The sequence below is a fragment of the Scyliorhinus torazame genome, chromosome 7, assembly GCF_047496885.1.
Source record: "Scyliorhinus torazame isolate Kashiwa2021f chromosome 7, sScyTor2.1, whole genome shotgun sequence".
In the NCBI taxonomy this organism is placed as follows: Eukaryota; Metazoa; Chordata; class Chondrichthyes; order Carcharhiniformes; family Scyliorhinidae; genus Scyliorhinus; species Scyliorhinus torazame.
In genome coordinates, this window is record NC_092713.1 from 190,584,476 (window position 1) to 190,596,539 (window position 12,064).

Sequence of the window (12,064 nt, forward strand, 5' to 3'; positions counted from 1 at the left end):
AAAATTACCAGCAGGATGTACTTTAAACTGAGAATCACCAACAGGATGTATTTTAAAGAGAAAATTACCAGCAGGATGTACTTTAAACTGAGAATCACCAGCAGGATGGATTTTAAATTGAGAATCACCAGCAGGATGTATTTTAAATTGAGAATCACCAGCAGGATGTATTTTAAACTGAGAATCACCAGCAGGATGTATTTTAAATTGAGAATCACCAGCAGGATGTATTTTAAATTGAGAATCACCAGCAGGATGTATTTTAAATTGAGAATCACCAGCAGGATGTATTTTAAACTCAGAATCACCAGCAGGATGTATTTTAAACTCAGAATCACCAGCAGGATGTATTTTAAATTGAGAATCACCAGCAGGATGTATTTTAAATTGAGAATCACCAGCAGGATGTATTTTAAATTGAGAATCACCAGCAGGATGTATTTTAAACTCAGAATCACCAGCAGGATGTATTTTAAACTCAGAATCACCAGCAGGATGTATTTTAAATTGAGAAACACCAGCAGAATGCAGTCTAAATTGAGAATCACCAGCAGGATATATTCTGAAGAAAGAGTCACCAGCAGGATGTACTTTAGTACTTTAAACTGAGAAATACCAGCAGGGTGTATTTTAAATTGAAAATCACGGGCAGAACGTAGTTTAAATTGAGAATCACAAGCAGCATGTATTTTAAATTGAGAATCATTAGCAGTTCCTTTTAAAAAGCACAAACTCAGCGTCAGGATTTACTTTACCGTCAGTGGTTAGCATTTCTACCTCACGGCACCGAGGTCCCAGGTTTGATCCTGGCCCTAGGTCACTGTCCGTGTGGAGTTTGCACATTCTCCCTGTGTTTGCGTGGGTTTCGCCCCCACAACCCAAAGATATGCAGGTTAGGTGGATTGGCCACGCTAAATTGCCCCTTAATTGGAAAAAATGAATTAGGCACTCTAAATTTTTTTTTTAAAGGATTTACTTTAACGTATCAGAAATAGCTAACAGGGGCAGCACGATGGCGCAGTGGGTTAGCCCTGTCGCCTCACAGCGCCGAGGACCCAGGTTCGTTCCCGGCTCTGAGTCACTGTCCCTGTGGAGTTTGCACATTCTCCCTGTGTTTGTGTGGGTTTTGCCCCCACAACCCAAATATGCGCAGGCTCGGTGGATTGGCCATGCTAAGTTGCCCCTTAATTGGAAAAAATGAATTGGGTGCTCTAAATTTTTAAAAAAATATTTGCTTTGTGGAAAACAAGCAGCTAGCTTGATGCACTCACAAATGTAATGCCAGCGCAGCTCCTTGTTTACGAGAGGATAGTTTGGGCTTACCTTCAAATTGTGTTCTGCTGATATTTTGATGGATCATCTCCGTTCCGCTGAAGAGGGAAGTCCTACTTTATGCTAGGATTAATAGATGTATCGCTGATTGAGGATCACAGAGAGTTTAAGTGTGACGATTGTCCCTTTCACCAAACAGCCTCTTCTCAATCAGTTTTCTTAACTACCTGATGTACTTTGACCTCCACAGCAATGAACTGGAACTCAAGGTTTTATCGTCCAAAACACATATCTGTTTGCAAATAAATTGTGAGCATTGCTAAATGCACACAGGGTTGTGCAGTTTTAACTGCAGTGCATGCCCTGTGTAGTTACATCCTGTTCTGCCTCATTGAAGTTCACACCAATTTCATTGGGCCACGTGTTCCTTCAGGGATTCTAACTGTCTTTGAAAATCTCTAATGGTGTTGCATCCTGAAGCCACTTGAAACTGACTGTGCTTTAAGATATGCCAAGCATATCTTGATTTGGCTCAACCTCAATATCCAAATGGAAATCCCTCTCACAGAAGAACAGAAGGAGGCCATGCAGCAACATAAACAAATGATGCAGTCACCATCCACATTGCTGTTTGTGCGAGCCGGCTGTGTGTAAATTGGCTCCTACATTGCAACAGTGACTCCTCTTCAAAAAAAGTACTTCATTGTTTGTGCATACAAATCAGGAGAAGGCCACACAGCCCCTCGAGCCTGCTCCCCATTCAATAACATCATGGCTGCTCTGATTGTAACCTCAACCCCACATTCCTGTCTACCCCCGATAACCTTTCACCCCCCTTGTTAATCAAGAATCTATCCCGCTCTGCCTTCAAAATATTCAAAGTTTCACGGCGTGTCACTCTCCGTGTTTGCGTGTGTCTCACCCCCACAACCCAAAGATGTGCAAGATAGATGAATTGGCCACGCTGAATTGGCCCTTAATTGGAAAAAAAAATTGGGTATTCTAAATTTATAGAAATTAATTTTTTTTAAAATTAATATAAAAATATTCAAAGATTCTGCTTCCACTGCCTTTTGAGAAAGAGTGTTCCAGAGACTCACATCTCTGAGAAATGGGGTGCAATTTAACGGGACTGGTTCTAAGTGCGATAGCGAGTGAGATTTCCCACAAGCTTCTCGACGGCCATGTTAGGCTGTCGTGAGTTTCTCCCCAGTCTAACCCACACTTAGATTATTTTGAGCACTGGGGAGCTGAGCTTGCTGGCCAGACTGGCTCTTCAGATCGGGCCACCAGTTTGGAAGGATGCCCTCGATTTCTGAATGAGCCTGGGTTTTCACCCACCCCCCACCCCCCCCCCCCACACCTAAGGGCAGTGTCACCCCCCCCCCCCCCCCCCCGCACACATGGGTGCTGCCCCCCCCCCAATGGGGACACACCTTTCAGCCTGTCACGCACCCCCTTTCGGCCTCCCCCTTTCCGGAACCCCCATCCTGCACCCTCCCAACATTACGGAGGCCACCCATGCTCGCCCTTCAACCTCCATCCTCCATATTCCCCCTCATCTCTCCTCTCATGGGCATCGATCCCCTAAGGCCCAAACCTTTGGCAGTGCCACCCAGCACCTGGGCACCCTGGCACTGACACCCTTGCATCCTGTCAATGTTCTTGCCAGCCTGGCAGTGCCACCCTGGCACCTTGGCAGTGCCAGTGTGGTGGTGCCAAGGTGCCCGGGTGCCAGGGGGAGAGCCAGGATACCACCCTGCCCTGACCACTCACAGGCCTCCAACGGCCTGGGGGACCCTCCAGGTGCCAGTCTGCCTGGTCCTTGTTTGTGTGGACCAGTACTTTTTAAAAAAATAAATATTTTATTGAAAATTTTTGGTCAACCAACACAGTACATTGTGCATCCTTTACACAATATTATAACAACACAAATAACAATGACCTATTTTATAAACAAAAAATGAATAAATAATAAATAACAAAAATGAAAACTAACCCTAATTGGCAACTGCCTTATCACAAGTAACACTCTCCAAAAATATAATTTAACAGTCCAATATATAATTATCTGTCGCAACGACCTATACATATTATACAGTATATATTAACAACCCTGAGAGTCCTTCTGGTTCCTCCTCCCCCCCCCCCCCCCCCCGATCCTGGGCTGCTGCTGCTGCCTTCTTTTTTCCATTTTTCCATTCCATCTATCTTTCTGCGAGGTATTCGACGAACGGTTGCCACCGCCTGGTGAACCCTTGAGCCGACCCCCTTAGAACGAACTTAATCCGCTCTAGCTTTATAAACCCTGCCATGTCATTTATCCAGGTCTCCACCCCCGGGGGCTTGGCTTCTTTCCACATTAACAATATCCTGCGCCGGGCTACTAGGGACGCAAAGGCCAAAACATCGGCCTCTCTCGCCTCCTGCACACCCGGCTCTTGTGCAACCCCAAATATAGCCAACCCCCAGCTTGGTTCGACCCGGACCCCCAGTACTTTTGAAAGCACCTTTGTCACCCCCATCCAAAACCCCTGTAGTGCCGGGCATGACCAAAACATATGGGTATGATTCGCTGGGCTTCTCGAGCACCTCGCACACCTATCCTCCACCCCAAAAAATTTACTGAGCCGTGCTCCAGTCATATGCGCCCTGTGTAATACCTTAAACTGAATCAGGCTTAGCCTGGCACACGAGGACGACGAGTTTACCCTGCTTAGGGCATCTGCCCACAGCCCCTCCTCGATCTCCTCCCCCAGCTCTTCTTCCCATTTCCCTTTTAGTTCATCTACCATAGTCTCCCCTTCGTCCCTCATTTCCCTATATATATCTGACACCTTACCATCCCCCACCCATGTCTTTGAGATCACTCTGTCCTGCACCTCTTGTGTCGGGAGCTGCGGGAATTCCCTCACCTGTTGCCTCGCAAAAGCCCTCAGATGTGGACCAGTACTAATCGTCGCTCATGCGATCTCTCGCTGGTGAGTCCGTTTGATCCCAGGAGATCGTTGGATTAGGCGACCATCTCATTTATGAGATGGGCATTGGCCATAATTGGTGATTATTGTCTTCTCGCCACGCCTAGGCAAGTTCCGGAATCCTCCAATGGGAACAAGCCGGTTTGATCGCAAACTGCTTGGCAAGATTCCTGATTTAGGCCGCTTCTGCGATCGAACCGGCTCACACGGATTCTCGCCAGGTGCGACAAGGCCGTTAAATCACACCCAAGATCTCTCCTCATCTCCCTAATACAGCGATCCCTTATTTTTAAACAGTGACCCCTAGTTCTAGATTATTCGACATTAGGAAACATCCTCTCCATATCCACCATGCTAACTCCCCTCAGGGTCTTAAAGGTTTCGATCAAGTCACCTCTTTCTCTGCTGAACTCCAGTGGATACAGACCAAACCCCTCTAATCTTTCCCCATTGGACAACCCGTCCATTCCTGCTATCAGTCTAGTGAGCCTTCTTTCCTTAAATAAGAAGACCAATGTTGTCCACAGTACTACAGATGTTTTCTAGGGTTTTTGTAGATCCTGAAGTTACAAAAAGGCGCTATTGAATTGCAAGTTCTTCCTTTTCATAACTGGCCCAAATGGCGTTTAGCAGCAAGAAGGAAGAGTGGAAATGTCAACTGCCTTGTAACCGCAGCCAGGATGGCGTATATGAGATACTGAAATGGTGTTTGGGCTGGCTGCTGTATCCTCTTCGACCATCAACCTGCTGATACTCTCTCTCCAAAGTTGTAAATTGTATTGGCCCAGATTATTAAGGTCCCATGGAACACTGCCTTTTTAAAAAAAACAACGTATTTATTTAGCAACTTTAACATAAGAAAACACCTCAAAAATCTTTTCCATGAATTCAACAGCTCCATAAGGAGATTTTCAAGCAGGGGACAAAATACTTTCTCAAAGAGGTAGACTTTAAGGAGCATTTTGAAGTAAGAAAGAGAGGCAGGGAGGCAGAGATATTTTGAGGAGGGAATTCTAAAATTCAGGATCTTGGCATAAAGGTACACAACAGATTAAAATGCAGATACTTAAGAAACTAGTTTTAGAGGAGTGCAGATACCTCTGGTTTGTGCGGCTGGTGTTGATTACAGAGCTAGGTGAGGTAAGGCCATGGAGGGATCTGAACAGATGGATGATCGGGATTGTGGTAGCATGCCCCTTTAAGGGGGAGGGGAGGGAAGTGTCTCCAGAGGGTCATGTGACCCAATTGGTGAATGGGATCTGGGCGCGCGAACCCTGTGGGCGGAGCACAGATTCCCATGCAGTTGGAATTTGGAGTCTTGGAAGAGGGTAGCTTTTATCTCACTCTCCGTGAATAGTTTCTTATTGTAATCAATCATTCATTTGTTAATCCATCTGGTAGTCGCTCATCTGTCTGATGTTACAAGGATGTTGCCAAACTAGGAACCAATGTAGTTCAGTGAGAACAGGGGTGTTGGCATCAGAGTTTTGAATGAACACAGGTTTGCAGCAGTTGCAAGCTGAGAAAATTCTACCAGTTTTCTTTGTCCCTTCTCACTTGGGGGCACTTGGTTTTGTTTTTGAGACGAGGTCCCCAGATTCCTGCAACTTCCATTGTCTTGTGTGAGTCACACTTATTCACAAAGAGTCAGCAGAGTTGACGTGAGGAGGCCAGGCGACCATGGATCCAATCCTTACTCAACATTCACATCTGCACACATTCAGCAAAGGGAATTTTACGCATTGTTCAGGAGTCAACTGTCCATATCCTGCCTCAGGAAATGCTACAATCAAAATCCGGAAGAGATTGGATAACTCAGCGCTGACCCAGAGAGAACCTGGGTCTTTCGGTCATACGAATATACGAACAAGGAGCAGGAGAAGGCCATTCAGTCCTTCGAGCCTGATGTGCCATTTAATAATATCATGGTTGATCTGATGGTAACCTGAAATCGGCATCTTGCCTCGCCCCAATAGCCTATCGTCCCCTTGTTTATCAAGAATCCACCTTTGCCCTAAAAATATTCAAAGACTCTGCTTCCACTGCATTTTGAGGAAGAGAGTTCCAAAGATTCACGACCCTCTGAGAGAAAGAAATTCACCTCATCTCCATTTTAAATGAACGACCCCTTATTTTTAAACAGCGATCCCTAATTCTAAGTTCTCCCACAAGGAGAAACATCCTCTCCAGATCCACCTAGTCAAAATCCCTCAGGATCTTGTATGTTTCAATCAAGTTGCCTCTTAGTCTTCTAAACTCCAGCGGATCCAAGCTTAGCCTGTCCAGCCTCTCCTCATTAGACAACTTTACCCATTCCAGGTATTATTCTGGTAAACCCTCTCTGAACTGCTTCCAAAGCATTTCTATCCTAAAATAAGGTGACCAATGGTATACACAGTTCTCCAGATGTAGTCTCACTAGTGTCCTGTACAACTGGAGAATAATCCCTCTACTTTTGTATTCAATTCCCCTCACAATTAATGATAACACACTGATAGCTTTCCTAATTGCTTTCTGTATATTAGTCTTTTGTGCACTAGGACACCCAGATCGCTCTATACCTCTGAGCTTTGCAATCTCTTGACATTTAGATAATAAGCTTCTTTTTTATTCTTCCTGCCAAAATGGGCAATTTCACATCTTCCCACATTTGCCAGATATGTGCCCACTCACTTAACCTATCTATATCTTTTTGGAGCCTACTTACGCCCTCTCCACATTCTACTTTTCTACCTATCCTTGTGTCATCAGCAAATTTAGCAACCAGCTTAATGAGATGTGACAGTATTTAACGTACACCAGAAATGGGTAGACCAGAATTGGAACAAGTGCTCACAAGATAGGTTATGATGAAGAAGATCTTTTCACCTTATCCTTTCTGACTACTGACCCTATGACCTTCCCGTTGAGTTGCTTCTTCAACTATTGGAATGTCCAGGCTTCAACTACCCTTTCTGGAAACGTCTTCTACCGACTGATCACCCTCTGTGTAAAGAAATCCTCCCATATTTGTCCTAAACTTCCCCTCATGAACCTATACCTTTGCCCTAGTGTCTCTGAAAGTACTGCCCCAGGTTTACTCTCTCTGTCCCGGTAAGATATCTCACTTCCATTTCCTTCTCCCTGCTCCAGGAACCTGGCATTGTTTTCTTAATTCACTTTTACTTCTGAATTTGATTGTTTATTTTTCCCTTCTCCAGAACAATATGATTGAGCAGGGTAGGGTTGGCTCTGGAACACCGATCATTACGGGTTAGTCTCTGGAATGATGGAGCATCTCTCTAACGCCCTTTCAATTTCTCCCTCCACAGGTCGTTGTCTCCACAACGGTGAACGTGGATGGCCATGTGCTTGCCATTTCCGACAACATGTTCGTCCACAACAACTCGAAACACGGTCGGAGGGCTCGAAGGCTCGATCCCTCTGAAGGTACGCCCTCTTATCTGGAACATGGTAGGCATATCATTTTCATTGGTTAACGTTAAACCCCCCCCACTTCCATCCCCAGCACCTAACTTGTAAATGCTTGCGAAGTTCTGTTTTTGAGTGTTCCGGCTGCAACATCTCTCGCACTTTTTGTTTCACTTAATGCAGTTAAAGTGACAGCAGTCACTGGAACAAATAGGTAGCATTTCAGTAGAATTTACATGAACTCTAAAACACAGATACAGCCCATTTGTTCCAAATCGTCTATAACCATGCTTATGTTCCACACATATCGTTTTCCTCCCAACTTCATATAACCCTATCAACATATCCTTGTGTTCCTTTCGTCCTCATTCTACTTCTCCTTCAGTTCTCTGCCCAAAGGCAGATCCTTGGCGATTATCCATCAATCCGCGGACAATGTGCTGTGATTTTCCTTTATTGCGGATAGGGTGATGAGGCAGGCCCCAAGACTATCTCAGCTGGAATGGAGTTCAAACTCCCTGATGTTGCCATTAATCTGATCATCTAGCCAACCCCCACCCCCAACATACTGATAAACATTCCCTTAAACGCATTCATGTTAATTGCCTCAGCCTACTTGAGATAGCGAGCTCCACATTTTGGGCAGCGATATTTCTCCTGACTTTCCCTATTGGGTTTCTCTTATATCGAAGGCCTCTCATTTGGTAACTCCCTCATTGCCCTGTGCCTACCTTATCAAACCCTTTCAAAAGCACTCTGATCAGGTTATTCCCTAAAACAGAGGAAGGAGCCCCAATCTGTTCAAGCTTTTCTGATAAATGTAATCTCTCATTTCTAGTATAATCCATGAAATATATGTTAATTGATTACAAGTACACAACAAACCAAAGATTGATGATTTGAAATGACTTTGCTTAGTCATAAGTGATTTGCCAATGCTCAGATCAGCTTAGAAGTTGGTAGTCTCGGTTCATATACCATTTGTGCAAAATTGTTTCACTTACGCTGCAAACCATGTTACATGTGCACAACTGTGGGATTTGATGAAGGAATGTGCTCCCATCCAAGGCACCTGTCCTCATCATTAAGCCTCTTGACTGTTTTGGACCGTGGAGCGACTATTTATTAATGTTTCCTCTCACATACTAAAGTGCAATAGCATCTATGCTGCAGTAACAGTGCAAAATCCTCTTCACCACATTGAAATCAAAACACATAGCTCATTCATTTTGCACAGTCTCAAAGCAGGGAAACTCCTCACCAGGAACCGCCTTTGGTTCCTGATTTATCTTTGACAAATTTGATGGTCTCTCTCACCAGGGTTTCTTCTTTCATTGAACTCCTCACTCTTCTTACCCAGGGATTGATAGACTCTACACTGACTTTACATTTTCAACAAAGCCAGGCACTGAGGCATTTTCTCCTCTCAAGCCTAACGTCCCCAAGGCCAAGTATAATAGCTTTGCTACTATACAGGGATAGACTAACACAACACGGACCAGGAACTGAACCATGGAAGCCTCTTTACATTATGCCCTGCCATTGCCAACTCAGATGTCAAAGCAACATGCAAGGGTTAATCATCTCCTTTTACTATAGAGTCAAGTGTCCAATGTACTGTAAACCAACCATGTGAACTATTATAGACCCAATTGTCCAATAATAATAATCACTTATTGTCACAAGTAGGCTTCAATGAAGTTACTGTGAAAAGCCCCTATTTGCCACATTCCGGCGCCTGTTCAGGGAGGCTGGTACGGGAATTGAACCCGCGCTGCTGGCATTGTTCTGCATTACAAGCCAGCTGTTTAGCCCACTGTACTAAACCAGCCCCTAATACAATCCAATATAGACCCAATGATCCAATACAGGACCAAGCATCCAATATATTATCAAAAGAAACAACTTGCATATATATATTACCTTTCCAGACCAGTACTTTATAGCCAATGAAATCCCTTTATAATGTAAAGAAACATTGTAGCCAGCAAGATCTCACAAATAGCTTTGAGGTACATGATAATAGTTAGTCATAAAATCATAGGGTCTTGGAATGGTTATAGTGCAAGAGGAGGCCATTCAGCCCATCATGTCTGTGCCAGCCCGCTGCAAGAGCAATTCACTTGTCGCACCCATTTTCCATGTAACCCTGCGATTTTAAAAACATTTCTGCTAACGATCCAATTCTCGTCCGAAAGCCACAATTGAATCTGCCTCCACCACACTCTCAGGCGGTGCATTCCAGATCCTCACCTCGTGCTGCGTTAAAAAAACTCTTCCTCGTGTTGCCCTTGCGCCTTTTGTCAATCAGCTTAAATTGGTGCCCTCTTGTTGCCAACCTTCCAGTGGGAACAGTTTTTCTCTGGACACCTCATGCATTTGCATATCTATCAAATCTTCTCTCATCCTTCTCTTCTCCAAAGAGAATAGACCCAGCTTCTCCAATGCACCCACGTTACTGAAGTTCCTCATCCCTGGAATCATTCTTGTGAATCTTTTCTGCGCACTCTCTCGTGCTTTCACATCCTTCCTAAGGTCGAGTGCCCAGAACTGGTCCAGTTGGAGCTGAACCAGTGTTCATGCAGTTCATTATAACTTCCTTGCTTTTGTATTCAATGCCCCTTTTGTATTTTCTGCCTCAGTATCTCACATCCTTTTTTCACCGCTGTCTCAACCTACCATGCCACCTTCAATAATTTGTGCATTTATACCCCAAGATGCCTCTGCTCCTGCACCCCATTTAGAATTGTACCCTTTATTTTTTTATTGTCTTGCCATGTTCTTCCTACCAAAATGAATCACTTCACACTTCTCGATATTAAGTCTCATCTGCTGGTTGTCTACCCATTTTACCAACCTGTCTGTGTCCTGTTGAAGTCTATCACTACCCTCATTACAGTTCACAATATTTCCACATTTTGTGTCATCTGCAAATGTTGAAATTCATACCAAGGTCTGAGTCATTAATATATATCAGGAAGACCAGGGTTCCTAAAACTGGCCCTGGGGAACGCCATTATAAACCTTCCTCCAGTCTGAAAAACCGCCATTCATCACTAGTCCCTGTTACAATTTAACATCCATGTTGTTACTTTTTAAAAATAAATTTAGAGTACCCAATTCTTTTTTTCCAATTAAGGGGCAATTTAGCGTGGCCAATTCACCTACCCTGCACATCTTTTTGGGTTGTGTGGGTGATCCCACGCAGGCACGGGGAGAATATGCAAACTCCACACAGACAGTGAGCCGTGGTCGGGATCGAACCTGGGTCCTCGGCGCCGTGAGGCAGCAGTGCTAACCACGCCACCACCATGCTGCCAAATCTATGTTGTTACTGCCCATTTTATTTTTGAGCTCTGACATTGCTCATAAGTCTGTTCTGCAGCACTTTAACAATTGCTTTTTGGAAGTCGATGTAACCCACATCAACAGCATTACCCTCATCCAACATTTCCGTTGCTTCATCCATGAAGCACGATTAAGTTAGCTGCACACCATTTGCCCTTAACAAATCCACGCTGGCTTTGCTTCATTCATCCACAATTGCGAAAGTGACGGTTAATTCTGTGAGTTGAGGGATAAATACTTGGAAAAATTAGCTCCTCTCCTTGACAGAGTGCCTCAAAATAATTTCCCGTCTCAGAGGGAAGACTGGGTCTTGGTTCGATGTCTCACCTGAAAGGTGGCATTCACCAAAGTGCAGTGACAGAACTGCATGGAAGTGTCATCCTAAATGATGCTCTCAAATTTCTGGAATGGGCCTTCAAACTATGGCCTTTGGAATCAGAGGTCCAATCCAATACACTGTATGAACATGCACCTAATTTGCTATCGGGTCATGCATGTGGTAACCGGTTTAGCTCAGTTGGCTGGACAGCTGGTTTGTGATGCAGAGTGAGGCCAACAGCACTGAGGTTATTCATGAAGGCCCCACCGTCTCAACCTTGCCCCTCGCTTGAGGTGTGGTGATCCTCAGGTTAAATCATCCCAGTCAGCTCTCCCCCTCAAAGGGGAAAGCAGCCTTTGGTCATCTGGGACTATGGTGACCTTACTTTTTTTATACTATTCAATAGTATAAAGGCCAATGTGTGTGACAAGCAGTCAAATTGGATTCTTTGTACGAAATAAGAAAAATGTGGATTTAATTTAATCAGCTACTTCATAAAGCTTCACCATATCATTGCAAAAGTTAGGGGAGTATTAGTGGCATTACCTGTACTCTCAAACTGAGTTGTGAGGGAAAATTATGTTCTAATTGGTTCAATTTCATATGTAAATTAGACACAATTAGCATAATTTCTTCATAAGTTATCCATAATGGCATAACAATTATACTCTCTTAAGTTTTATAAAGATTGTTCTTATGGATTTGCCATTATGGAGGGAAGTCTATTTTCTAATTA

At 44.1% G+C, this 12,064-nt stretch overlaps 1 protein-coding gene across 4 annotated transcripts in view; it reads left to right on the forward strand.

Annotated features, from left to right (window-relative positions):
• The window catches only part of ebf1a (EBF transcription factor 1a), a 551,914-nt gene that overhangs the window by 301,842 nt on the left and 238,008 nt on the right, over positions 1–12,064 (forward strand). For 3 of the 4 annotated variants that reach the window (XM_072511902.1, XM_072511903.1, XM_072511900.1), the window contains exon 8: positions 7,562–7,703. In XM_072511902.1, coding sequence (XP_072368003.1) covers positions 7,562–7,703 — 142 coding nt within the window. The remainder of the gene's footprint in view (positions 1–7,561; positions 7,704–12,064) is intronic. The other variant, XM_072511901.1, reaches the window with a different exon arrangement.